The following is a 24,246-nucleotide window of genomic DNA, read 5'->3' on the forward strand; positions in this document are numbered from 1 at the left end:
GGAAGTGCGCATGCGCACTCCCCCGTGCGGACTGATACAACACACTTGCAGTTGTTTATTAGCGCGACGGATCACATCGCATCTCTCGTCTCCCGTAGATTTCCGTCTTCTTCTGAGTCAGCTCGAACAGTCTTTCTCCGTCTTCATTTTGTCCCGTACACTGAGGGAACTATATTATGATAGATCAATGCGCTTAGACACGCGGAAACGTGGGACGAGCCGCACACGGCTGCAGGTGAGCGGTAGGTGCGTTTTATGATTGATACATGGCAGGACTAATCGGCAGCCCACATCACGAGGAAATAAGACTCGATTTGGGCCCAAAAAATCGTCCATTCAACCTTTAAGGTGAGAAACTGCCGGTCAATAGGAAAAAGATCTTAGTTTAGAGATCAGTTTGAAATACAACAAAAATGTATTATGTATTATGTTTTTCATAAATGTATGTGAGTAAAGTACAAACTTTTCTCTTTAGGAGTAAAATGCATTTGGAAGTCGATTCAGTGTTCAATCTTCACCTAAAGATATTGTTTCACTTTAGCCGTTTCCTTGTGAAATTTTAAGTTGAGGGTACAAACTGAAAAAAATGTAGTGTCTTGCCTTAAATGTTACTTTATTGTAATGACCAACTCTCCTATTTTCCTTGAAGTATAGTATCTCAGTGAAGGAGAATATATGGTGTGATTAAAAGAGCAAACGTTAATGTCTAAGATGTAAAAGGTTGGGAACCACTGGACTTGACTGTGCAGCCCTCTCTCCTGTCTGTGGATGACTGGTGGCGGTTTAAAAAATACTGGCACCCTGACGTTTGTGTGTTGTATGCAGACGCCGTCCCTGAATAGCCGGCGCCCGCCCTCTGTGGCTGAGTCTGTGGCCGAATACTACGACGCCAGTGAGGTGATCATCTGCGAGAGCTCTTCTGAGGCCGAAGCGTCTGACGAGTCTGGTTTGAGCGACATCACCACAACCAGCACCTCTGATCCCGAGGAGGGACACTGTATGTACCCGCGCTCTACTGCAGAACCTTTGAGTTTGTTAACAAATGCATGCTCAATCCTGAAATGGAGGCAAAAGTGAAATAGAACATCAGCCGTCTCCATTCTAGAACTTTGAACATTCTGATGACAGGGTCTATAGGTGGAGTAAGTTGAGTCTTGTACGAGGGATACTGAATTTGTGTGTGTGTGTGTGCGTGTGCGTGCGTGTGTGTGTGTGTTACAGCTGCTGCCACGCTGAACTACAGAGACAGCCTGAACAATGCCCCAGACAAACGGCCCGAGCGCACAGATACAGGTGAGTCCAACAGCCACAATGCATTCTGCAGGGTTAGGGTTAGGCACATCGGACTGTGCCCATGTGTTTGATAAGAACACAAGGTTTGTTTGTTTGTTTCAGGTAGGGCTAATTATATTTTTATCAAAATTGAGATTTAGTCATGTATAATTGAGTGTCTGAAGAGAGAGAAGCGGTTCACAGCCAATCCTGAACTCTGCTCTAAACCAACATGCTTTTACTGACAGACTTTAGAAGAAACATAACTCTAAATGTTCTTTGTGTGATATTGCACAGATTAAAAGTAGTTTCTCCGTTGTTCCTCCAACTATGCAGAGCTTAACTAGCTTGTTTGCCACGGCAGGGGAACATAAAGGACACACGAGGTTTCCACGTGTTCCCACTTGGTTTTTTGTAAGTTTTCCTTGCCTAGGAGGGTGTAAAGACAGTTATCCATTTCAATGTTTCCCCTAAGTACGACCGTCAGCGACGCCATATTTGTTTTGACTTCCGCCACTATGCTGCTCTGGGATTGGTTCCAGTCCTGACTATGGGCTCTAAAAGCTATCTGATTGGCCCGTTTACTACTAGCGTGCAAACGAATCAGCGGGATCTGAACTAGATCGATTCTCAAGAGTTTGTGAAGTCACAAAAATCGCAAGAATTCATCTTGCGTTACTCATTTTGTAACTCATTTTGTTACTCCGTAACAAAAGGTTACTCATGTATACACATTTATTGAAACATGTTTAATAATAGTCTCTTTGCTTGTATTATGGTGTATGTGAATGAGCAACCCAAAGGAAATTTCTGCCTATGACAATAAAGTTATTATATTGTATTAGTATATTATTTAAGTAGCATATTGTTAGCCTCCCCACATAGTATTGCTTTACATCCCTGTTACTTCCCACTAAATAACCTTTGCTTTTTTTATACTTTATTCTCTTGTGGTTTTCTCCTTAGGGCGGCGCAGCATTCTACCAGCCCCCTGCGCGGACAACAGCCACATCGGCATCATGGCCATACTTTACAACAACATCGGAAAGGACTTGTCCCGCGTGTCCATGCCCGCTGCCCTGAACGAGCCCCTTTGCCTGATGCAAAGGGTGAGCGAAGAGCTGGAGTACGCCGAGCTGCTGGATACTGCCAACCACACAGACGACCCCTACGAGAGGATGGTACGCCAGAGAGGACACTCCTACAGGACACATATTATGCTAAATTGACTTTAACCATGTTTTAACATCGTTACCTCATCAAAAATATATCTGGAGTAGAATGAAGATAAAATTGGCTAGATGGTTAGAAAGTCCTCTCCCATCTGAGCGTCAATAACACTTTGTTCTGAATCTCCTCGATAACAGACGTTTCGCCATCTGTGACGTGGCTCTGAGAATCTTCTCCGCTATTTTTAAGTTGATAAATAATTTCCAGACTTGTTCTGTGAATTCTGAAATGTGTTGACATGTTTATCTTAAACTGTGTGTAATTCCCTCTGCAGCCAGGAGAAACGATTTTTTTTTCTTTTTTTTTTATGTTCTAAAACATGAGATGCCAAACTTAAGATACTCAAGCGCTTGTTTAAATGCTTTTTACCGGTACAATGCAATGCTAGTGATGCATAATATTAGTCCTCTAAGACCATGCACAGGAATCAGCACAGAAGGAGACAAAAGACATGTACGCTGTTAGTCTTACAAGTTAGTAAGTCTTTGACTGAACTTCCAACTTGGCCCTGTAAATGTCATGTTCAGAGCTCTGACGGTGTTTTTTCAATAACGATATCTCTATAATGATTAAGGGTTGGGGATGCTAATAGAAATGAATGTATCAAGCAGACGATATTATCAATCTAACAAAAATCTGTTAAAACATGTCTTTAAACATCTTTGTTGAGTTTAACGCTCAGATAAATGTAAAATGTATCACAAACGTACAGGAATACTAAAACATAGTTTTCTTATTTATTTTTGGCATTTTTTACTTTAAGCAATATACTTGATTTTCAAATGTTTCATATTTTCCAAACATACTGCCCACATTTAAAAATCATTGGTTCATACATAATTTATATTTTTACTTTGCAATGAAGATGTTTGTGTGTACTTGTGTGTGCAGGTGTATGTGGCAGCCTTCTCTATCTCCGGGTACGCTTGGGCTTCCTGGAGGAACAAGTACAAGCCGTTCAACCCAGTCCTGGGAGAGACGTACGAGAATGTTAGGGAGGACCGGGGCTTCCGCTACATCAGCGAGCAGGTGACTACACTAAAAGTGCTAGTCTAATGAAGAAATACTTAAAAGACATACTTTAGGCATTGATTAATTAAAACGTCTATGTATAAAAAGTAACTGTAAACGGCATTCCCTGAAAAAGATATCCAATATCTCAGTGGGACTTTCCTGGTTAAATAAAGGCCAATATGTAAGGGTTAGGGTTAAATATACACAATAAAAAAATTGTTGTTTTTCCAGGTCTGCCATCACCCACCCATCTCGGCATGCCACGCAGAGTCCGAGAACTTCACCTTCTGGCAGGGTGAGTCCTGTCACTAAAGCTGTATCAAAACATAATGTACTAACATGTGAGTTCTGTGTCTAAGTGTTCCGTACATGTATATGCAGATCAGAGATGGAAGAACAAGTTCTGGGGCAAGTCTCTGGAGGTCATCTCTTCTGGACCGGTCCATGTCACACTGCCCAGGTAAAACTGCAGCACCAGTTACTGTCAACACTGCAAAAATGCTGTATTATGCATAAGAACTATGTTCTTGGTTTCAGCCTTTTATTTTTTACTGATTGGACCTATGTTTTAACATGTTAAAGCAGGACCAAGTCACTTTGGCAATAGAGATCCTGCTGCAGCTCCCTTGTGAAAATACATTGTCAGAGAACAGAGTACTATAAACGCTTTTTTTTCTCTTTCCTTTTTTCCTTTCTCTCTTTATCGTAATAAGACAATATAATCACATACAAAAACATTTCACATTGTTAATTATACAAAAAATTACCAGGGTTTCTCAGGAGAGTGGTATTTGAGTCAATCTAGGCAAATGTTGCAACACTTGTCGCCCGACCAGAGACAGGAAAGGGAGACGATGGACCCTTTAAATGCCCTGAAAGTACATATTTAACCATCAGAATCAGAAAATGTTTTATTGCCATTGTCATTGAACAACATTCAGAAACTAGGAACTTGCTTTGGGATTAAGATGCAACATACAACAATGAATGAAGAATATTAGCAAAAGATATCAAATAAGGCAAGCTTAAAGTTAAAAATTGAGCATGAAAAAAAGCAATGCATCATTAAAATGTGCAAACTAACTATAACACTGGATTGTTACAATCTTTGCAAGACATATGTCCATGGCATGAGAGCACAACATCACTGCATGAGCACCTTTAGAAGAAACCAGTGATCATGTTGGATTGTTGTTAGAATCTAACATTATCTCACTGCTCCGGTTGGCAGTCTCCCTCTTTGAGTTGTAGCGACCTATAGATGACCTCTGAACATTGCCATGATGACAGGAATGCGGGACATAAGGTTTCATGGTATACCATCCCCCTACCTTTGGGGAGATGTATGATGTCTCTGCATACAAAGTAGAGGCTTCACACTTTTAAAGTCAGAATAAACTTTTCCATCAAATGACTGCTTTTGGATTCAAATGAACTCTATTTTCTCTCCCAAGACAAATGCTAAAAGTCAGCTAAAAAGCAGTTTTCTGAAACAATCATCTGATTGCAGACTTTGTCCACAAGATACATTGACTCTGCATAATGTTAATGATGTTCTGCATCTATGTGTAACTATGTTGCCTAGTTGTTTAAAGAATGGCTGAATGGAGGAATTCCAGATACAGAGCCCATTTCTGTCAGCTGACTTACACACACAGGCCAACCAAACCAATTCCAGCCAGGTCTTCAAGGAGGAAAGACCCACGACCTGGGAGATGAGAGAAAAAGTGTCTCCTAGTTTAAGCTATGTTAGCTAAGCTAAAAGAGGAAACCGACATTCCAGAGACACACGACATCTTTATTCTCTCCTGATAAGTCATTCTTATTCATTTCAGAATGGTTAAATGCATAAAATGGCTGGTGCCACTCTTAAAATATGATAAATAAACATACCCACACCCATTTAATGTGCCATGTTTGAAATCTGGATCCAATTTTTTAATCAGTATAAACATTGAATACCACCCTCTTTCATAAGTGGGACAACATTAATACAATACTTGTAATAGTTCACCCTGGAGAGACTCGTTTAGCAAGCTTTATGCGAAGGTTATTTGGCGTTCAGACCCCGGCAGAAGACATAGCGATTATGGGCACTCCATAATCTAATTGAATTAGACGTCTCCCCCCAGGGCCTGGAGACTGGTGGTGGTAGATATGAAGAGAAGGTAGAGAGGATGAGAGGGATGCAGAGGAGGAGCAGGGGAGGTGGTGGGTCGCAGTACGGTTTGAAGCGGCCGAGCCATCTGTCTGAGGGATTAAATGCGACCGCCTGAGCACTGATTGGGAGCGGGGAGGAGTGACTTGAGAGCGTTGATTGAGGATGGGGAGCAGGTGCGAGGGGCGATGACGCGGGAGTCCTTAGACCCTCCTTCTCGGCCAGGAAAAACTACAAAAACCTCCTTGGGAAAATTAGAAACCTGGAGGAGCTCCGTGTGAAGGAGGGATCTGGCTCTCACAGACGGGACAGGCGGACGCCCGCTTGAGTGCATTGATGGAGCTGGGAAAGAGGTGTCCTGCCATGGTGGTCGACGCAGATAAAGTTAGGTCTTCCAGGTGAACTTACGCAGGCTTCATTAGTCCAACATGTTTCCTCTTAAGTTGCTTGTGCATCAATGTTGTGCAAACATTGCGCTAAATGCAAAAAAGACTTTCGTGATTTGCAAAGTGCTCCCACACTTTGGAAGATTTTGCAGTTTTTTCCCCCATCTTTGTCTTTACTTATTGCTGCCTTTGAACTTTTGGCTGTCGCCTCTCCCATCTGAAATGAAGGCCAACTTCTACTGTACTGGTAGATCACACCATCAAATTGCTCACACTTTGTCTAAAACGCCCTTATGGTAGTTTTCTATAAAACCGTCCCATCAGCGGTACAGTACAATGACCAAATTAGTTGACAGCTATTTTAATATTAGATTTTAAACAATGAAATTGATTACCGTAGTTGTTGCAGCCATGTTAATTATGCATTTTAAACGGTGATGCAATCCAATCCAACTTTATTTGTATAGCACAGTTTACCAACACAGTCTCCAAAATGCTGCACAGAGTACAAAACAAGCAAAAAATAAATATGTTAAAACAATGCAAGATAAAAATAAACACATACAAACCCAAAAAAAACGAATTAAAAACAATAAAAAAAAAAAAAAAAGATAAAAGACGATCAGAGGTTAAATGCCAGTGAATAAAAGTGCGTTTTTAAATGAGAGTTAAAAGCATCAACTGAAGGTGCAGTCTTTATGTGGGAGGAAGAGCGTTCCAAAGTTTGGGGCCAGCTACAGAAAAGGAGTGTAGGGAACAAAGAGGTCTGAAATGTACGCGGGGGCCAGTCCATGAAGCACTTTAAAAACAAATGATAACATTCAACTCTAAAATGAATGGGGAGTCGTATGTTCTCTACGACGTGTGCCAGTTAAAAGACATGCTGCGGAATTTTGAACTAACTGTAAGCGTGACAGGTTAGCTTGGCTCATCCAAGTACAGTGCATTACAGAAGTCAAGACTTGTAGGGATAAAAGCATGGATCACCCGCTCCAGGTCACTAAAAGATAAAACTGATTGGGTCTAGATAAAAGCCGAAGGTGATAAAAACTAGATTTAACCACAGCATTTATCCGCTTGTCAAGCTTAAAATCTCAATCAATGATGACGCCAAGATTGGTGGCTGTAGACCTGATGTAGGGTTGGAGAAACCCCAATTCTAAAATAAAATCAACTGCTTTGTTGCGCTTGAAAACTTGACCAAGTGACAGGAGGTACAAAGAAAAAAAAAAATAGGTCCGAGAATAGAGCTCTGTGAGACTCCACAATGTGGAGGGGCCTGTGAAGAAAAGGAGTCCCCAACTTTTACGTTAAATGTCCTGTCAGCCAGGTAGGACCTGAACCACTCCAATGCCGTTTCCTTGACCCCCACACACTGCTCCAAGCGAGATAAAAATAATTGTGTGGTCCACTGGGGTCAAAAGCAGCTGGTCTAAAAGCAAAAGAACAGCTGTACTCCCAGAATCAGCCATTACAAACATATTATTAAAAACCTTTAAAAAGTGCCGTTTCTGTGCTATGAAATGACTTATAACCGGATTGATAAATGTCCATTACATTGTGTGGTTGTATAAAAGACTGTAGCTGAATAAAGACACTTTTTCTAAAATCTTTGACAGAAAAGGAAGCTTCGATACGGGTCTGTAACTAGACAGGGCCTGTTCGTCTAAGCTGGGCTTTTTAAAATGTATAATGACCATGCTTTATTTAGCCTTAATACAATGTTGCCTTATGTGAGAGTGAATGGTTGTGTGTAATGTCTCTGTGTTGGCCCTGCGACGAGTTGGCCACTGTCCAGGGTTTACCCCGCCTAAGGCCCAAATCACTGGGATAGGCTCCAGTCACCCGCGACCCCGAAAGGGAACAAGTGGTAGAAAATTAATGAATGAATGAATGAAAATGTTGCCTCAAATACACTTAGGTGCATATTCAACAAGTAAATATTTTAAAATATTCCAATAAAGATACATTTTCTGTGTTTGTCTCGGTTTGTGTGTTTTTACAGGTACAATGACCACTACGAGTGGAACAAAGTGGTGACATGCATCCACAACGTTCTGACCCAAAGCCGCACTCTGGAGCATTACGGAGAAGTGCTCATCACCAACAAGAACAGTGACATGTGCACCTGCAAGATCTCCTTTGTCAAAGTAAGTCTGCTCAAGGTTTTATACAGCCCTTGTTCATACAAGCATTTGAGTTGTTATTGTCAGTGTATCCTGAGATTCTTCACAACACCAGAAGGACGGATCAAATATTTTTAGATGGAATGAATTCCGCACACTGTCTCACTTGAAAGGTGAAATTTATGTACAGATGAATAGGCAACATTTAGGCAACAATGTTTTTTATCAGGAAGATTCAGACTAGATGGAATGATAAATTAGCTAAACAAAGTAATATTAATGGTACAATATGTTTTATTACTGGAATGGCGGCACAGTAGTGCAGCGGTTAGCCCTCTCACTTTCACAACAACTGGGTTCGACTCCAGGGCAGCATGGGGCCTTTCTGTGTGAAGTTTGCATGTTCACACCATGATGAGAAAGTGCATGTTTAGAGATATTTGTTATTATTCTGGTGTGCTTTTGTGATTATTGATCAGTATTTTACTGTTTAAAACTGAGAACAAAGTCTACAACAACTACAAGGCAGAGCTGAATATGGCTGATAACTAATTTTATTCAGTGGGAATTTAAGAGTAAATTATACTTCTGTGGTTGTTATGAAGGGTTAATGGTAAAATACACGTTCTTGGACTCATTATTCCGATAATATTAATATTTAGATCATTCAACCATTCAAACTGAATAAACAGATTCTACAGATAAAACAATCTGAGCACAGGGTTATATTTGCTTCTCTATTTCACTGTCGCTCTTCAAGGCAACTGCTGTGATTTTGGGCATTACATAAATAAATGTAATTCAAATTACATATGTAGAGATCAATAAACATGCTCAATTATCACTGCATTAATTTTAATTCCCAAAAATTATAATTAGAAACATGTCGGTGTAATCCCTCATTCGTCCAGGCGTGTTCCATAGTAGAAAAAGCTTGAAAAGAGATCCGACCAGTGGCTACAAGAAGAAAGTGATAGACTGTTTACAAAGGCTGGAAAAAGAGGAAGCGATAGACCGGCCTCTGTATTACAGACTGTATCCTGGTGAAGCCATGCCCTGCATTTATGGCCTCCCAAAAATACACAAAAAGGAGGTTCCACTCAGACCCATAGTGTGCAGCACAGATTCCATCACTTACAATGTGGCCAAGCATTTAACAACTATATTGGCTCCGCTTGTGGGGAATTCAGTACATCATGTGGAAAACACGCACAACTTTGTGGATAAAGTGAAACATCTCCAACTGGACCCAGATGACCTCATGGTTTCATATGATGTTGTGTCCCTGTTCACCTGCATCCCGACCTCTGATGCAGTAGCAGCAGTGAGGATCAGACTGCAGGAAGACGCCACCCTACAGGAAAGGACCAAACTGACACCTGAACACATATGTTAACTGTTGGACATCTGTCTGAACACCACTTACTTTCAATTCCGGGGACAATTTTACAGACAGATTCATGGCTGTGCCATGGGCTCGCCCGTCTCTCCCATAGTGGCCAACCTGTACATGGAGCACTTTGAGAAGAAGGCACTGTCCTCATTCTCAGGCATAGCCCCAAAACTATGGCTCCGCTATGTCGATGATACTTTTGTAACAATTAAGAAACAAGAGCTGGAAACCTTCTCTGATCACATCAATGCTGTGGACCCACATATCAGGTTTACAAGAGAAGACGCTAAGGAGAATCGCTTGGCCTTTCTTGATTGTTCCACGATCAGAGGAGAGGACGGGAAACTCCAAATAGAGGTATATAGGAAACCTACACACACGGACCAGTATCTGCTCTTTGGTTCCAACCACCCACTACAGCACAAGCTGGGTGTGATCAGAACCTTACAACACAGAGCTCAAGGTGTGCCCACCAGCTCAGAGGGCAAGAAGAAAGAGGAAAAACATGTCTGAAATGCCCTCTCAGCCTGTGGTTACCCCGCTTGGGCTCTCAACAGAGTGAAGAGAACCAAGAAGATAAGATAAGATAAGATATTCCTTTATTGTCCCACATGGGGAAATTTCATTGGTGCAACGCAGGTAGATACAGAGGTAGATACAGAAGAACAGATCACTTATAGAAAGTCTGAAAAACACTTTCAGTAGAAGATCTCCTATAAACAAATAAAAACTCCCATAGACAAATAAATAAATAAATACCATTGCATGTGATCCCGACAGTAATTGCACATGAATATGTGTCACGACAGCACATAGATTGCACATGAAGCAGGACAAAAGGGAAACTGAACAGAGAAGGAAGGGTGTTTCTATCCCTTATGTGTCTGGCCTGTCGGAAAAACTGCAGAGAATTTTTAGACAACACGAAGTCCCTGTTTATTTTAAACCAGGAAACACTTTAAGACAAAAACTGGTTCACCCTAAGGACAAGTTGCCGACTCAAAAACAGAGCAATGTAGTTTATTCGATCCAATGCAGTGAAGAAAGTTGTAAAGAACGTTACATAGGTGAGACAAAACAGCCTCTACACAAGAGGCTCTATCAGCACAGAAGAAATACAAGTTCAGGACCTCAGAGTGCCGTGCATCTCCATCTTGAAGCCTCTAATCACTCGTTTGAAGACGGTGAGGTGAAGGTTTTAAGCAGGGAGAAAAGATGGTTTGAAAGAGGAGTCAAGGAAGCTATTTTTGTTAAAAAAGAAAGACCTTCTTTAAACAGAAATGGAGGGCTTAGGTTTCATCTTCCTGTTATTTATAATGGGATTCTGAACCCCTGGAAAGGTAGAGGACCAGGACATTTAGATGCTAATCAGGTACTCAGGGTGGTTGAGCCAGGGTCTCACAAAGACAAAGAGGATTCTAATAGCCCATTAAGATTCTGAATAGGCTAGCTCGGTAGATACAAGGGGGAAGTTTCTGTTGAAACAAACAACTCCTTCTACTTCAGGAAGGCTCCTCCCAATGGGCGGGTCTTACCACAGAACAGTATTAATATCGGAGTTCTCGATCTAAATTCTTTTATTGACAATGACTCTTGGATGAGAGTCGAAACGTCTATTTTTTCAAACTGAGTCCAGATGACTACAACTGAAGCTTTTTCTACTATATAATTAGAAACGATAGAAAGTAAACCTGTCACTGCAGGGTGACAAAAAAAACAATTATTACATTTATACAAAGATATATGATCACACGGTGGTTGGGAATATTTTATTTAAATGATTATAAATAGGGAGTGCACGGTGGAAAAGGCGGTTAGCGCTCTTGCCTCCCAAGAAGGAGATCATGGGTTCGATTCCCGGACCAGACCAACATCACATGATCTCTCTGGGTGGAGTCTGCATGTCCGCCCCGTGTTACCATGGGTTCTCTCCGGGTTATCCGGCTTCCTCCCACCAAAGACATGCATGTTTTAGGCAAAATTGGTGACTCTAAATTGGCCCTGGTGAATGAATGTGAGAGTGAACTGTCTGTAATGTCTATGTCTCTGTGTTGGCCCTGCGACAAGTTGGCCACTGTCCAGGATGTACCCCGCCTAAGGCCCGAAGTCACCGGGATAGGCTCCAGTCACCCGCGACCCCGAAAGGGAACGAGCAGTAGAAAATGGATGGATGGATTATACATAGCTTTGTTTGATCAAATCTGTTCGTTTTTCCGAAGTCAGATCAGCTTGGGTTGAAACGTCCGTTTTAGCGAGAGAAACAGCCAATCACCTGCTTCGCTCCTACTCCCTTCCAATCAGACCTTCAATAATTGTTAGAAAATGGAAGAGGCTAAAGATGTCAATCTCCTTCGGACTGCAAGATCTAAGGTTGTGGGGTATCAGTGATGATAAGAAAGGTGAGGAATCAGCCAAGAACTACTGGAGGAACTGGTCAATGACCTGAAGAAAGCTGGGACCACAGTTTCAAAGGTTACTATCGGTAATACACTACGCAGTCATGGTTTAAAATCATGCATTGCACAGAATGTTCCCCTGCTTAAGTCGGCACATGTCCAGGTTCATCTGAAGTTTGCCAATGATCCAGAGGAGTCATGGGAGAAAGTCATGTGGTCAGATGATACCAAAATAGAAAATGTTGGTATAAATTCCACTCCCCGTGTTTGGAGGAAGAAGGATGAGTACCATCCAAAGAACACCATCCCTGCTGTGAAGCATGGGGGAGGAAACATGCTTTGGGGGTGCCTTTGTGCACAGGGACGATTGCACTATATTAAGGAGAGAATGAATAAGACGTATTACGAGATTTTGGGTAACAACCTCCTTCCCTCAGTCAGAGCATTGAAGATGGGTCAAATCAAATCAAATCAAATCAATTTATTTTTGTAAGGCCCAAAATCACAACAACAGTTGCCTCTGAGGGCCACAGGGAGAAATGAATCAACATGGTCATGGCTGGGTCTTCAAACATGACAATTACCCGAAGCACACAGCCAGGAGAACCAAGGAGTGGCTCCATAAGATGCATATCAAAGTTCTGGAGTGGCCTAGCCAGTCTCCAGACCTAAATCCAATAGAAAATATTTGGAGGAGCTGAAACTCCGGGATGCTTAGCGACTGCCCCAAAACCTGACTGATCTAGAGAAGATCTGTGTGCAGACCTGGTCAAGAACTACATGAAATGTTTGACCTCTGTAATTGTAAACAGAGGCTTTTGTTCCAAATATTATAATTTATTTTACTTGTCTGCAAATACTTATTTGCAGCAATAACATACAAATAAATTATTAAAAAATAATAAAATATGATTTCCGGGTTTTATTTTCCTATTCTGTCACTCAGTGGAAATGCAGCAACGATACCCTCCATACTTTGTAAGTGTAAAAACTTGCAAAATCTCAGGTTGTTCAAATTCCCCCCCTTAAAAATTACTTAAAATCTGCATTCTCACTGTTGCCTTTCCAGCAGTGTTCCCTCTCATTTTTGTATGAGTCTGAGCAAACACCCAAACTCCCTGAGCAGTCCCTTGAACCACTGTGAGCAACTGTCGCCACACCCGTATCACACCTGTCCAAAACCTGAGCTCAGAGCAATTTACATCGCTTATTAAAATAATCAATTTACAGTGGTAAATCCATTAGACTCTTAATCAAGCTTTAGTCCACTGACTGTAATTTGAAAAAGACAAACATCTGTATATGTTGAACTTAATACCTAGCTCTATTGGCGCCTTTGGCAAGATTTCTAATTGCGCCCCCCTGCCCTCACCCACGTTGACACACAGTCCAATATTGAGTACTTTTGACAAGACCTACAGGCAGTAGGCAATTTGAGTACCTAAAGTCTCTGGATGTTGTAGGACTGTCTTGGCTGACAGGTCTCTGTAACATCTCGTGGCAGTCGGGGACAGTGCCTCTGGACTGGCAGACCCGTCCATCTGTTCAAGAAGGGGGACCGGAGGGTGTGTTCCAACTACAGAGGGATCACACTCCTCAGCCTCCCCAATAAGGTCTATTACAGGGTACTGGAGAGGAGAATCCGACCGATAGTTGAACCTGGGATTCAGGAGGAGCAGAGTGGTTTTCATCCTGGCCGTGGAACACTGGACCAGCTCTATACTCCCCATCGGGTGCTCAAGGGTTCATGGGAGTTTGCTCAACCAGTCCACATGTGCTTTGTGGATCTGGAGAAGACTGTCCCTCGGGGTGTCCTTTGGGGGGTGCTCCGGGAGTATGGGGTTTGACAGATTGCCCTTTGCTCAGGGCTGTCCTGTCCCTTTATGACTGGAGCAGGACCTGTGTTCGCATTGTCGGCAGTAAGTCAGACCTGTTCCCAGTGCATGTTGGACTCCGCCAGGGCTGCCCTTTGTCACCGCTTCTGTTCATTGTTTTTAAGGACAGAATGTCTAGGCGCAGTCAGGGGTCGGAGGGTGTTCGGTTTGGGGACCACAGGATCTCATCTCTGCTGTTTGCAGACAATGTTGTTCTGATGGCTCCATCAAACCCGGACCTGCAACATGCACTGGGACGGTTTGCAGCCGAGTGTGAAGCAGCTGGGATGAGAATCAGCACCTCCAAATCCGAGGCCATGGTTCTCAACCGGAAAAAGGTGGCTTGCCCTCTCCATGTGGGCCAGTCCTTGCCCCAAGTGGAGGAGTTCAAGTATCTCGTGGTCTTGTTCATGAGTAAGGGGAGGATGGAATGGGAGATTGAAAGGTGGATTGGTGCAGCGGCTGCAGTGATGCGGTGCAGTGAAGTCAATCTACTTTCCTACCCTCACCTATGGTCATGAGCTGTGGGTAATGACCGAAAGGACAAGATCGTGGATACAAGCGGTCGAAATGAGTTTCCTCCGCCGCGTGGCTGGGAGCTCCCTTAGAGATAGGGTGAGGAGTTCAGTCACACGGGGGTAGCTCGGAGTAGAGCCACTGCTCCTCCACATCGCGAGGAGCCTCAAGCATCTGTTCTGGAGGCCTCCTGGGCCCTGGGGAGGTGTCTCAGGCATGTCCCACCGGGAAGAGGCCCCGTGGAAGATCCAGGACACGTTGGAGGGACTATGTCTTGCTTAGACTGCTGCCCCCGCAACCCGGCCCCGGATAAGCGGAAGAAGATGGATAGATAGAACTTCTCTGGAAACCATTTGGACCCATAGAAAGGTTCTACATCCCATAAGCATCCAGCAAGTCCACTCTATCTCCAGAGGCCCTCCTTCTGAAGCTGATGGTGTAGTTGCCATGCAAAAGTTAACTTGGGAGGCTAGTTTTTCATAGAGGTTACAATATGTCAACTTAGATTGTTTAGATGTCGATGATATGGTATTTAAGTATTCTCTTCTTTAGATGTTTTTTTCGGTCATCTCTCACGCATCCTTTTTTTCCAAGTTTTTACAGGTGAAATGGAGATTTTTAAACTGACCCTGAAATGTAACAGATAGGGTAATGTAATGCTAACATGATTCTGAATGTTAACCGAGTGTTGTGTTTGTGTGTGTGGTAGACGCGGTACTGGAGCGCCACCAACACAAAGAACGAGGTTAGAGGTGAGGTGCTGAACCGCTCAGGCGAAGTGGTGCACCGCTTCGGAGGCTTCTGGCATGAAGGCATCTTCTGCGACACACTGCCCACACCCAAGTGCATCTGGAAGCCCAGTACGTCCTAGCAACTAGTAACTCTGCTCTTTAGTACTAAACGTGGCAACACGGTAGCACACAGTGCTCTCGCTTCATAACAGGAAGGTTTCTGTGTGGAATTCGCAAAACATGTGTATGAATGAGAGTGAATCCCGGACAAAGGAAGAAAATTAGCCCGCGACTAATCCGACGTGTTTACATCATGTGTTTCAGGTTCATTAAAATGCACTCACTCCCTACCAAATAAATATGAATCAAATCATATTAGTACACACGTGGAGCGAGCAATGTGGAGTTTACACAGGTTACACAGGTTGTCAAAAACGTGATACGGCAACGTCATACTCAAACGGGTATTAATACACGAAAATCCCAGAAATGGGACAAAGCTTCATGAAGAGTTTTAGAATAATCTGATAATCAAATCGAACTAGTAAAAGACCAGACTACACTAATATTAAAAAGTAGAGAATTGAATGTGTGAAATGTTTCAAAACCACTGCTCTATACTATTATTCTGTGTTGAAAATGACAAAGTACCACTTAAAGGTTGAATAGAGGATTTTTAGCCGATTGGAGAACTCAAACCACTATTGGTCCCTTTTTTGGTGAGTGTACGGATGTGCATGCGCACACTCATCCCCACCCTCCTGTTCTTTCCTACCATCAAACCTTGTGCATGAGCACGCAACAGCCCCGCTGCTACATGTGCGTTTTTTTATCAGCCCGACGGATCACATTGCATCTCTTGTCTCCGCAGATTTCCGTCTCTTCTGAGCTCAAACAGTCTTTCTCTGTCGTCCCTCAGCCATTTTGTACTTTGCGGTCCAAAGCATGGAGATTAGGGATGCGTACCGGTACGCAGGACTGGATCTGGACTTGTAAAAACGTTTCGGTTCAGGTCCAAAAAAAACGAAACCCCAGTGATTCGGTTCTGGACTCAAATCTAGCACTCACATACATATCCTTTTCATTCTAGAATCTAGGCCATTTGAAACCTTCCATAGATCGCGAAATTCGCGCTGGAAAAGACGTAAACAATGACATCGCTGTCAATGGCGCACCCGGACCAATTAACGCACGCGTCTTCCCCGCGGTAGAAGTTGAAGCCTGCGAAATATTAGTTTAAAGACGCGAGAGACCGAACATTGAGGCAGCTGTAAGATCGCTGCCTTTATTTTAAAGCCGGCGCGTGCGTCGCCGCTTGTGCCGCTCCGTGTGCTAGTTTAAGGCTCTTGTTAAAGGAGCGGGTTGTGCTTTGGTCTGGGTGTAAATATTGTAATTTCACGCTCAGGTTAGTAATGAATGCTGGTTTAGTGCTCACAAGTTGTCACTTTATTTCTTGCTGCTAAATTTGCTGAACACACAGGGATATCAACCACACATGCGCAGCCAGGGGAACGTGCTGATATCCTGGGAACGAGCCAGAACGAGCTTGCAGGTGTGCACTAGCACGCAGGGAATGATTGACATGTGGGAGAACTACTTGGCTGTCCACGCCACGAGCAAATGAGACTGATTGTTCACAAAAATTCTCTGTTCAACCTTTAAGATTATTTGCTCTCCATGTACCACAAGTCTAAATTTAGGCAAAACTAGGCCTAAAAAGGTCTTGATGAGACTAAATCATGGATAAGATGCTTTCTAAATAATGATTAACCTAAAGGAAGACTCAAACATTCATAGATTTGTTTCTAAATAAAACCAATACTAAAACTGGAGAGTGCCCCACCTACCACCAGTGGTAACCAGTGGTTCACAAACCACAGTTTGAGAAACACCGGTGTAGATTATCGAGAACTTTATATCAAAAACGAGCTTAAATGTTTGCTGGCTATTTGAGGAAACTACAAAAAAACTGTTTTTTCTGGTTCTCCTCAGCCAGTAGCGAAGGAATAATTGTTTGCACTTTAAAACTTTTAAAATGACTGTTGTGAGGGCATTTTTAAAGAAAATAGATTTGAAGTGAACTACAATATTTAGTTTTCCTCCCCAAATGGCCACATTTTAATATTTTATCATGAGGTGTGGATGTTGGTGTGGAATTGAAGCTTTTAAAATGGGGTGTGATGCATTGTGTGACTTGTCTGGTTTGTGCAGATGAGCAGCCGGAAGATCACTTCCAGTACTATGGCTTCTCTCGTTACGCTCGCGAACTGAATGAACTGACGCCGCAGCTCCAGAAGGTTCTACCCCCAACGGACACGCGCTTCCGCCCTGACCAGAGGTACTGATGCCACTGAGGCTGTTTGTGTCCCGTATACAGCACTGTGAGGACTGTGTTGTTATGTGCACGATTTTGTCAAGTTTTTGCCATTGTCATTTTTTTTTTTTTTTTTTGCTAAGACAAAATAAAACCTAAATAAAAAGATAATCATAATAGTATAGTTTAAAAGTATGACTACATGTTTGTTAAAGTAGATATTGCTAACGACTAAAATAACTGCCATTTTTATTGAGTAACAAAAACTAATCCTAAATGAATAAGTAAAGACTAGATCCACGTTCCACTTTTCAATCCCAGGGCAGAAACTAAACTCTACTTCCATGAACACGTCTGCACATGTGCCAGGGAGAAAATACATACTATTTACCATAAAATAAAAGTATGTATTTACTGGTTGACTATAATATAAAAGATTTAGACTACTAAATTAGCATGACATTTTCTTCGACTAAAATTAAATGATGTTAGTCAAAAGACAAGAAATGTCGGTAAAATACTTGTTTTGTCTTTATTCTGGAAATAACCAGATGGATGCACGTCTAAATTTTTTTCTTTAACCGATGGTTGGTTGTTGGTCACAATAGTCACGATCAGCAATCAGAATGACATTCACATGATAGTACTGTATTTTACGGACTATACGCACCGGAGTATAAGTCGCACCAGCCAAAAAATGCATAATAGTGAAGAAAAAAAACATATATAAGTCGCACTGGAGTATAAGTCGCATTTTTGGCGGAAATGTATTTGATAAAATCCAAGACCAAGAACAGACATTTCATCTTTAAATGCAATTTAAAACAATAACTGATCACTGAAATGATGAATAGGTGTACGTATGCTAACGGAACACTTTCAGCTACATGACGCACAGACAACGAACTGTAACAAACTGTCGTAACTGTCTGATATGTTAACGTAACATATTAACAGTTATTCGGATAACTATAGCATAAAGAACATGCTAACAAGTTTACCAAAGCTGCTGTGTCACTTCTAAACAACTCCGCAAACTCCGTACGTAGAGGAAGTGCTGATTCTTCTTCTTTGGTTGCCAGTGTGAAAATGACAAATAATATCACATCTAAGTCGCTCGGGAGTATAAGTCGCACCCCAACCAAAACTATGAAAAAAGCCAAAGCCATATTCGCAAAGGAATAGTTTTACCTGGGGACATCTGTAAAATTTCAATTACTCCAGGGTGTTTGTTTTTGTGTGCATTCAACAGGATAAACAATCAATAATTTACTTGGTTTTTTTGACATTTATTCCAGAAAAAAACTTTTAATTCATCCATGGCGTTAGCACTAAAAACAAACCTGAAATCAAAAACTCATTTCTTTCATAGCGTCAAACGTTGTTCTTGACCACGTTCTTGCGATTGGCGATCAAAATGACATTGATGCGGTCATGTTTCTTGTGAAACTGTCTTTTACTCCAAAGGGCCTTCATGCTGCTATTTTTTCTTCCACGGTAATGGTGTTAACTTTTTTTTTGTATTGTAAAAAGCAATAATTGCATTGCTTAAGTTCAGCAGGTAAAATTCAACTTTCAACAAAACGTTTTTACAAATTTTCAGAGGTAGATGATTTGGATAGGACTAGAAACATAAACCAAGTTCATAATTATTACAATTTACCCAGGTTCCAAAGTAAACCAATTCCCTTCCAAATAGGATTTACCAAAACTAAATAAAACTGTCCGGTCAAAATTAATCCTGGTCCTATGAGAGTTTGTGTGATGAGTGTGACATCTGGTGCAGGCTGCTGGAGGAGGGGAAAGTGGCTGAGGCTGATAAGAAGAAAGACGAGTTGGAGCAGAAGCAAAGAGAGCGAAGGAAGGAGCTAACCAAGAGGAACGAGGAGCACCAGCCACGCTTCTTCTAGTGAGTACTCTTTATCCTTTAATAATGCCCACACTGACCTCAGGAGTCGCATGAGTTTCAAGCAGGTTATTTAATCAACAATCAGAATGGGCACCATACTTACCATGTTAAATCGAACCTTAAAACCATGTTGCAAGAGCTTTTGGAGAAAATAATGCTCTTGTCCACAGTCGTCACTTCTGTTGTACTCCTTTATGGTTTGGTCATAAGATAAACTTATTTACTCTTGAAAATGTATGAGAATAAACTCGGAAATTTATAAGAGTAAACTCGGAAATTTATGAGAATAAACTCGGAAATTTATGAAAATAAATTCATAAAATTATGATGTCAATGTAGAAATATGACATTCTCGTAGTGCCTGCATATTTTTTTTATTTGTAATGGCCATTATATTATTGAGGATAATCTTTCATGTATATATAATTCCTTTAAATAAATACCCCTCCCCCAACTGTGCCTGCTCTCACACACCTGTCCCGTTTCAGAAAGGCCACATGTGGTGGGTGGATTCCTCAGTATCATACAGGGGAGATCTGGACACACCCTTGAGAAGAAAAATCAAACGGTGCCCCCGCATGATGTAGAAAAGTACAACTATGCCTTGTGGCTTTCAACAGTTATTGTTTGGAAAATGTAGACCTTTTTAAGTAACAAAATTTAGTACATCTTCAACCATTATTTGTTGTACATACTTTGACTCGAGTAAGAGTACTGTTAATGTCTGAATGTTTTGTCTGTGTTTCAGTAAAAACGTTGATGACAGCGGGTGTGAGGTGTGGCTCTACAATGGTACATACTGGAAAATCCGGGACAGTCCTGGTTTCGCCGCCACAGAGAATCTGGACCTGTGGTGTTAAGGATGAGCCTTCACTAGGACTTTAGACAAGAGCCTGGAGTCTGAAGGCACCAGTGAGCTCCCCCAATGGGTCAGAGGCGAGAGGTGCTGCTACTGTGGAGTGCATGAAGATGAAAGCTGGATATCTCTGCAAAATCACCCCCGTTTCTCGCTCTAAAATTGACCTCTAAATGGCCTTTTAAAAGAACTGCTTCACCTGGTCTAGCTGTCTAGTTTAACACCTTAAAAAATTTACAAATGTTTCGATTAAAAGTTGAGGTGGAGAACATCTTAAGTGGTGGTTAATGTACAAAACTGTATTTATGTATATCTGTACTTGGTTCACGCATTAAGGCCAACGCACACTGGTACGCTTTGTTGCGAGGCAAAATACGCCCCTCCCTTATTTTCTCAGAGCGTGCACACAGCAGGCACATGCCTGCTCAACCCCGCGCTGCAACTGGAACGTGTTGAATTAGGACACAGCACCGCAGCTGAAAACGCATGCTTTCTTCACATCTGCGGTGAGGACACACAGTTCTCTGGAGCACTGTAAACCTGGAAGAGAGGCATGAGATGGTGGCAGAGAAAGCATCTCCTCCTCTCCTGCTTTCCTCCTTGCAGGAAAACTCTCGCTAAACTCACTATAACCTGGTCAAACCACCTTCTTTCCTCTCCTCACAGCCTCGTGCAGGTCTCTTTTTGCAGATAAAAATCCTATTTGAAGCACCCAAGAGTTGTTTTGAAGCCGTTTTGAGAGCCGTGACACACTCCGCTTTGCGTTGGCCTTTCTGTTGTCCGTCTTTCTTTTTCTTCATGTGAGCACGTACATGTTTATTGTTGATGCGATGAAATATTTTTTATTGATGTTTCAACAATGGATTTTAGCAGAAAAGAGTCTACTGTTAACTGAACACTGTCTTTTCTTATATTTGTTTCGAATAAAATGTTAATCACAATTCTGCCAATATTGTTTTTGTGTAGTTTTATACATATTTTTCATTATTTTCATAACTGGATATTTAGTTGCTTTATGTTGTAGCTTTAATGCTTTTAGGCAAATTGATTTACTTCTTAGACTTCTTTTTAAATCAAACCAATCAAAATATGTATACAGTTTATGAAGAAAATAGTTTTTGGATCGATGGGGGAAACATGGATGAACTACAAATGTCTAAATAAAAACACATGGTCTGGGAATTAAACTTGATCTCCTATGCCACTAGAATTCCAATTAAAATTGTACATAAAAACAGTGTTGCCTTTTCACCATTAAAGGTGCCATAACGTGCTTTTTTCACGTTTCGTAGTCTATCCTAAGTGTATAATTGATAAGGGTTGTGCAACACCCTTAACATAATAGTTAAGTAATATCACCCAGACCTTGGACCCCCTCACCAACCCGAAAACGCCCCCACCCTTGCGAAGAGCGATCCGGCTCCCCCGCCCAACCCGTGACGTAGTCTCAGAGCGCGTGTGCCCCGCCCACCCGTGACGTAGCCCCACAGCTGTCAGCTCCGTGCTGCGCCGCTTCTGCCGCGCGAGTGAGTGAGAAATGATAGAACTTCACATCAACACTACTTTGAGCCTAAATAAATCTGGTGTTTATTCTACAGCGTGCGCAGAACAGATATATCTATAGATCTATATATATATATATATATATATATATATATATATATATATATATATGATAGGGAGAGGGGGGATGATGACGCGTGCTTGCCCTTATGACGCGGTCTTGCCCCACCGCCCGTCAGTTTGGAGATTCGAGGAAAGGAGATAGTCTAATATAGCTAAACACTGCTGGAATCAATCAAAAAAACACTCTGGGTACATATATGAAGCACAAATAGCAATGTAAGAAGGTTAAAAGCTCTGAAAAGTCGATTTTGCATGTTATGGGACCTTTAAACTGTGCTGATTAAATTAAGCAACGTTGAGAATTCATGGCCTGAGGCAGTGCCCGAGTCCTGACACGAGAGGGCGGTGTTTGCTTTTGGACAGTAATGATCAGATATTTACAGTCTATGTGCTCCAAAAGCGGCTTTAAAATCAAGTGCATTAACCATTACAAAAATGGAAAATTCCAAAACGCATCCGTTGAATCATTTTAGATTTTCGGACTAGTTAACTTGTCTTGTCTTGTCCCAAAGAAAAGAAGTGTGTGGCGTCACGCAACAGCCAGGGACACCCTCAAATGATCGTTAGATAAATGTTTCATTTCACCTAAAATTTACGATAGTAAATTGTGGGTGAAATGAAACATTTATCTAACTAATTTGATTTTTGCCCTTGCATGCTTTTGCCATAATTATATATTTCCCATTTGTTTTGTTTAATTTAATTCTGATGTCAGGTGCTATTCATGTTTCTTTACTCTAAAGAGAATCAAAACCTTTCTCAGGAATACAATGTCTCAAGATCGACTAAATGCACTGGTCATGTTAATCTATTGAACAAAAAATTGTGAAAGACATGCCTAACTTTAACACAAAGGTTATTGAAACGTTTGCCACCCAAAGGGAACGGAGAGCCACATTTCTATACAAATGACCTAGGACTAAAGATCAGCGTTTCAGTTTTATGCAGCTAAAATTTGGACAGTCTTCATAAAGCTGTGAGACAGGCCTTTACTCTGACAATGTTCAAATCCAGGCTAAAAATAGTTCTGTTTAGATGTGCATATGACTTGAAAGTAAATTATATAATGATATAATTGCCTTTTGTGGTTTTAATGCATCTATTTCTGTTCTGTAAAGTATTTTTAGTAATAAACTGTGGCATGCATTTTGCTATTACTATGCTATTGTAGTGATTCTTGCTCCATGCAGTGCAGTAAAAAAATGTTTGTTTTATTGAATATAATCTCGCTTCTATTCATAAATAGATGGTTTAGTTATTAGAAAACACATGAAAGAATGCTATAAATGATCTTTAAGAACAACTTCCCGTACATGATGATGATAGATAAAAAAAAAAATTATACGCAAGTAGTTAATTCAGGTTAATTAATGACTTTTTTTGTTTTCTGTATTTAAGAAACAGGCAACAAATTCTTTTTTTTTAGTTTGCTGAATTAATTCAGTTGTAAATGTGAATTTAAAATACAATAAATGTAAAACATGCACCTTTGGACATAAATAAAAACAAAATCATACAAATTAAAATCATACAATGTGATTTCCAGATTTTTTTTGATTCTGTCTCACATCTCACATCCGGTCCATGTTAAAGAAGCTGACAGTCTCATCATTTAAGACCAGGCTTGAAACCTTCCTCTCTGTAATAGCTTATGGTCAGGCCATTTAGTTAAAAAACAAGTTTCCCAGCTACGCTGCCCTAGGTGCGACTATGCTGGGGAAAGTATGGCAGCTTGAATACTATTTTGGTTTCTTAAAGGTTCTGTTCGAGGTGGTTGGGTTTGGGTAGCAGTTAGTTTCACTCGCTTGAAACTAACTTCTGTATTTTAAAAGATTTTTAAAAGCTTATTCGCAGAAAACACATTTCCCTGAACACTATCCTCTGCTTCTGACTTTTCCTATTAACAATATTTAATATTTAACTTAATTTTCACCTGTAGTCCGTTCATTTATATTCACATTTTTTTCCAAGAGTGTTCCGTTTCAGACATTGCTGCTGCTGCACCAGTGACGACTACAACAGATGCCCCATCCCATCTCGCGACCCTGACCTGTAGACACGGATGCTTCTCAGCTGCCTGAGGAACTCTTGGTCTTATGAACCTTTCAATGTCGCTTATTGAAGCAAAGTAATACAAATCTTTACGTTGCACCCAAGGAAGGTGCTCGAATTTATATGGACTGAATTATAAACTGTTGACCACCATTAGTTTCAGAGTCAAAAAAGGATGTATAGTCAGATACAAATTCATACCAAAACTAATATTTAAACTACAACTCCACTTGTTAAAGCAGGTAGTACATTCTTTGCACTGTTAAATTTTAGACACAAGACTCATGTGGCAATAGATTAAATACCGGCATTAGTTTATTCAACCTATTTTGACCTTCACTTGCATTAATTAATGAAAAATGTGAAACATATTTGAGTTACTCCTATTATCAC

General features: G+C 41.3%; 1 protein-coding gene across 1 annotated transcript in view; it reads left to right on the forward strand.

Moving 5' to 3' along the window:
* Positions 1-21,233, forward strand: part of LOC140357839 (oxysterol-binding protein-related protein 7-like) — a 50,766-nt gene extending 29,533 nt beyond the window's left edge. Inside the window, exons 13-23 of the mRNA XM_072442358.1 lie at positions 826-997; positions 1,222-1,293; positions 2,239-2,453; positions 3,394-3,531; positions 3,748-3,811; positions 3,898-3,976; positions 8,066-8,210; positions 15,075-15,225; positions 17,308-17,434; positions 19,197-19,319; positions 20,068-21,233. Coding sequence (XP_072298459.1) covers positions 826-997; positions 1,222-1,293; positions 2,239-2,453; positions 3,394-3,531; positions 3,748-3,811; positions 3,898-3,976; positions 8,066-8,210; positions 15,075-15,225; positions 17,308-17,434; positions 19,197-19,319; positions 20,068-20,179 — 1,398 coding nt within the window. The 3' untranslated portion in view covers positions 20,180-21,233. The remainder of the gene's footprint in view (positions 1-825; positions 998-1,221; positions 1,294-2,238; positions 2,454-3,393; positions 3,532-3,747; positions 3,812-3,897; positions 3,977-8,065; positions 8,211-15,074; positions 15,226-17,307; positions 17,435-19,196; positions 19,320-20,067) is intronic.
* Positions 21,234-24,246: the final 3,013 nt, after the last annotated feature.

Source organism: Eucyclogobius newberryi, unplaced genomic scaffold (genome assembly GCF_026437365.1).
Source record: "Eucyclogobius newberryi isolate DKJ021-1_F unplaced genomic scaffold, fEucNew1.0.hap1 SCAF_13, whole genome shotgun sequence".
Lineage (NCBI taxonomy): Eukaryota > Metazoa > Chordata > Actinopteri > Gobiiformes > Gobiidae > Eucyclogobius > Eucyclogobius newberryi.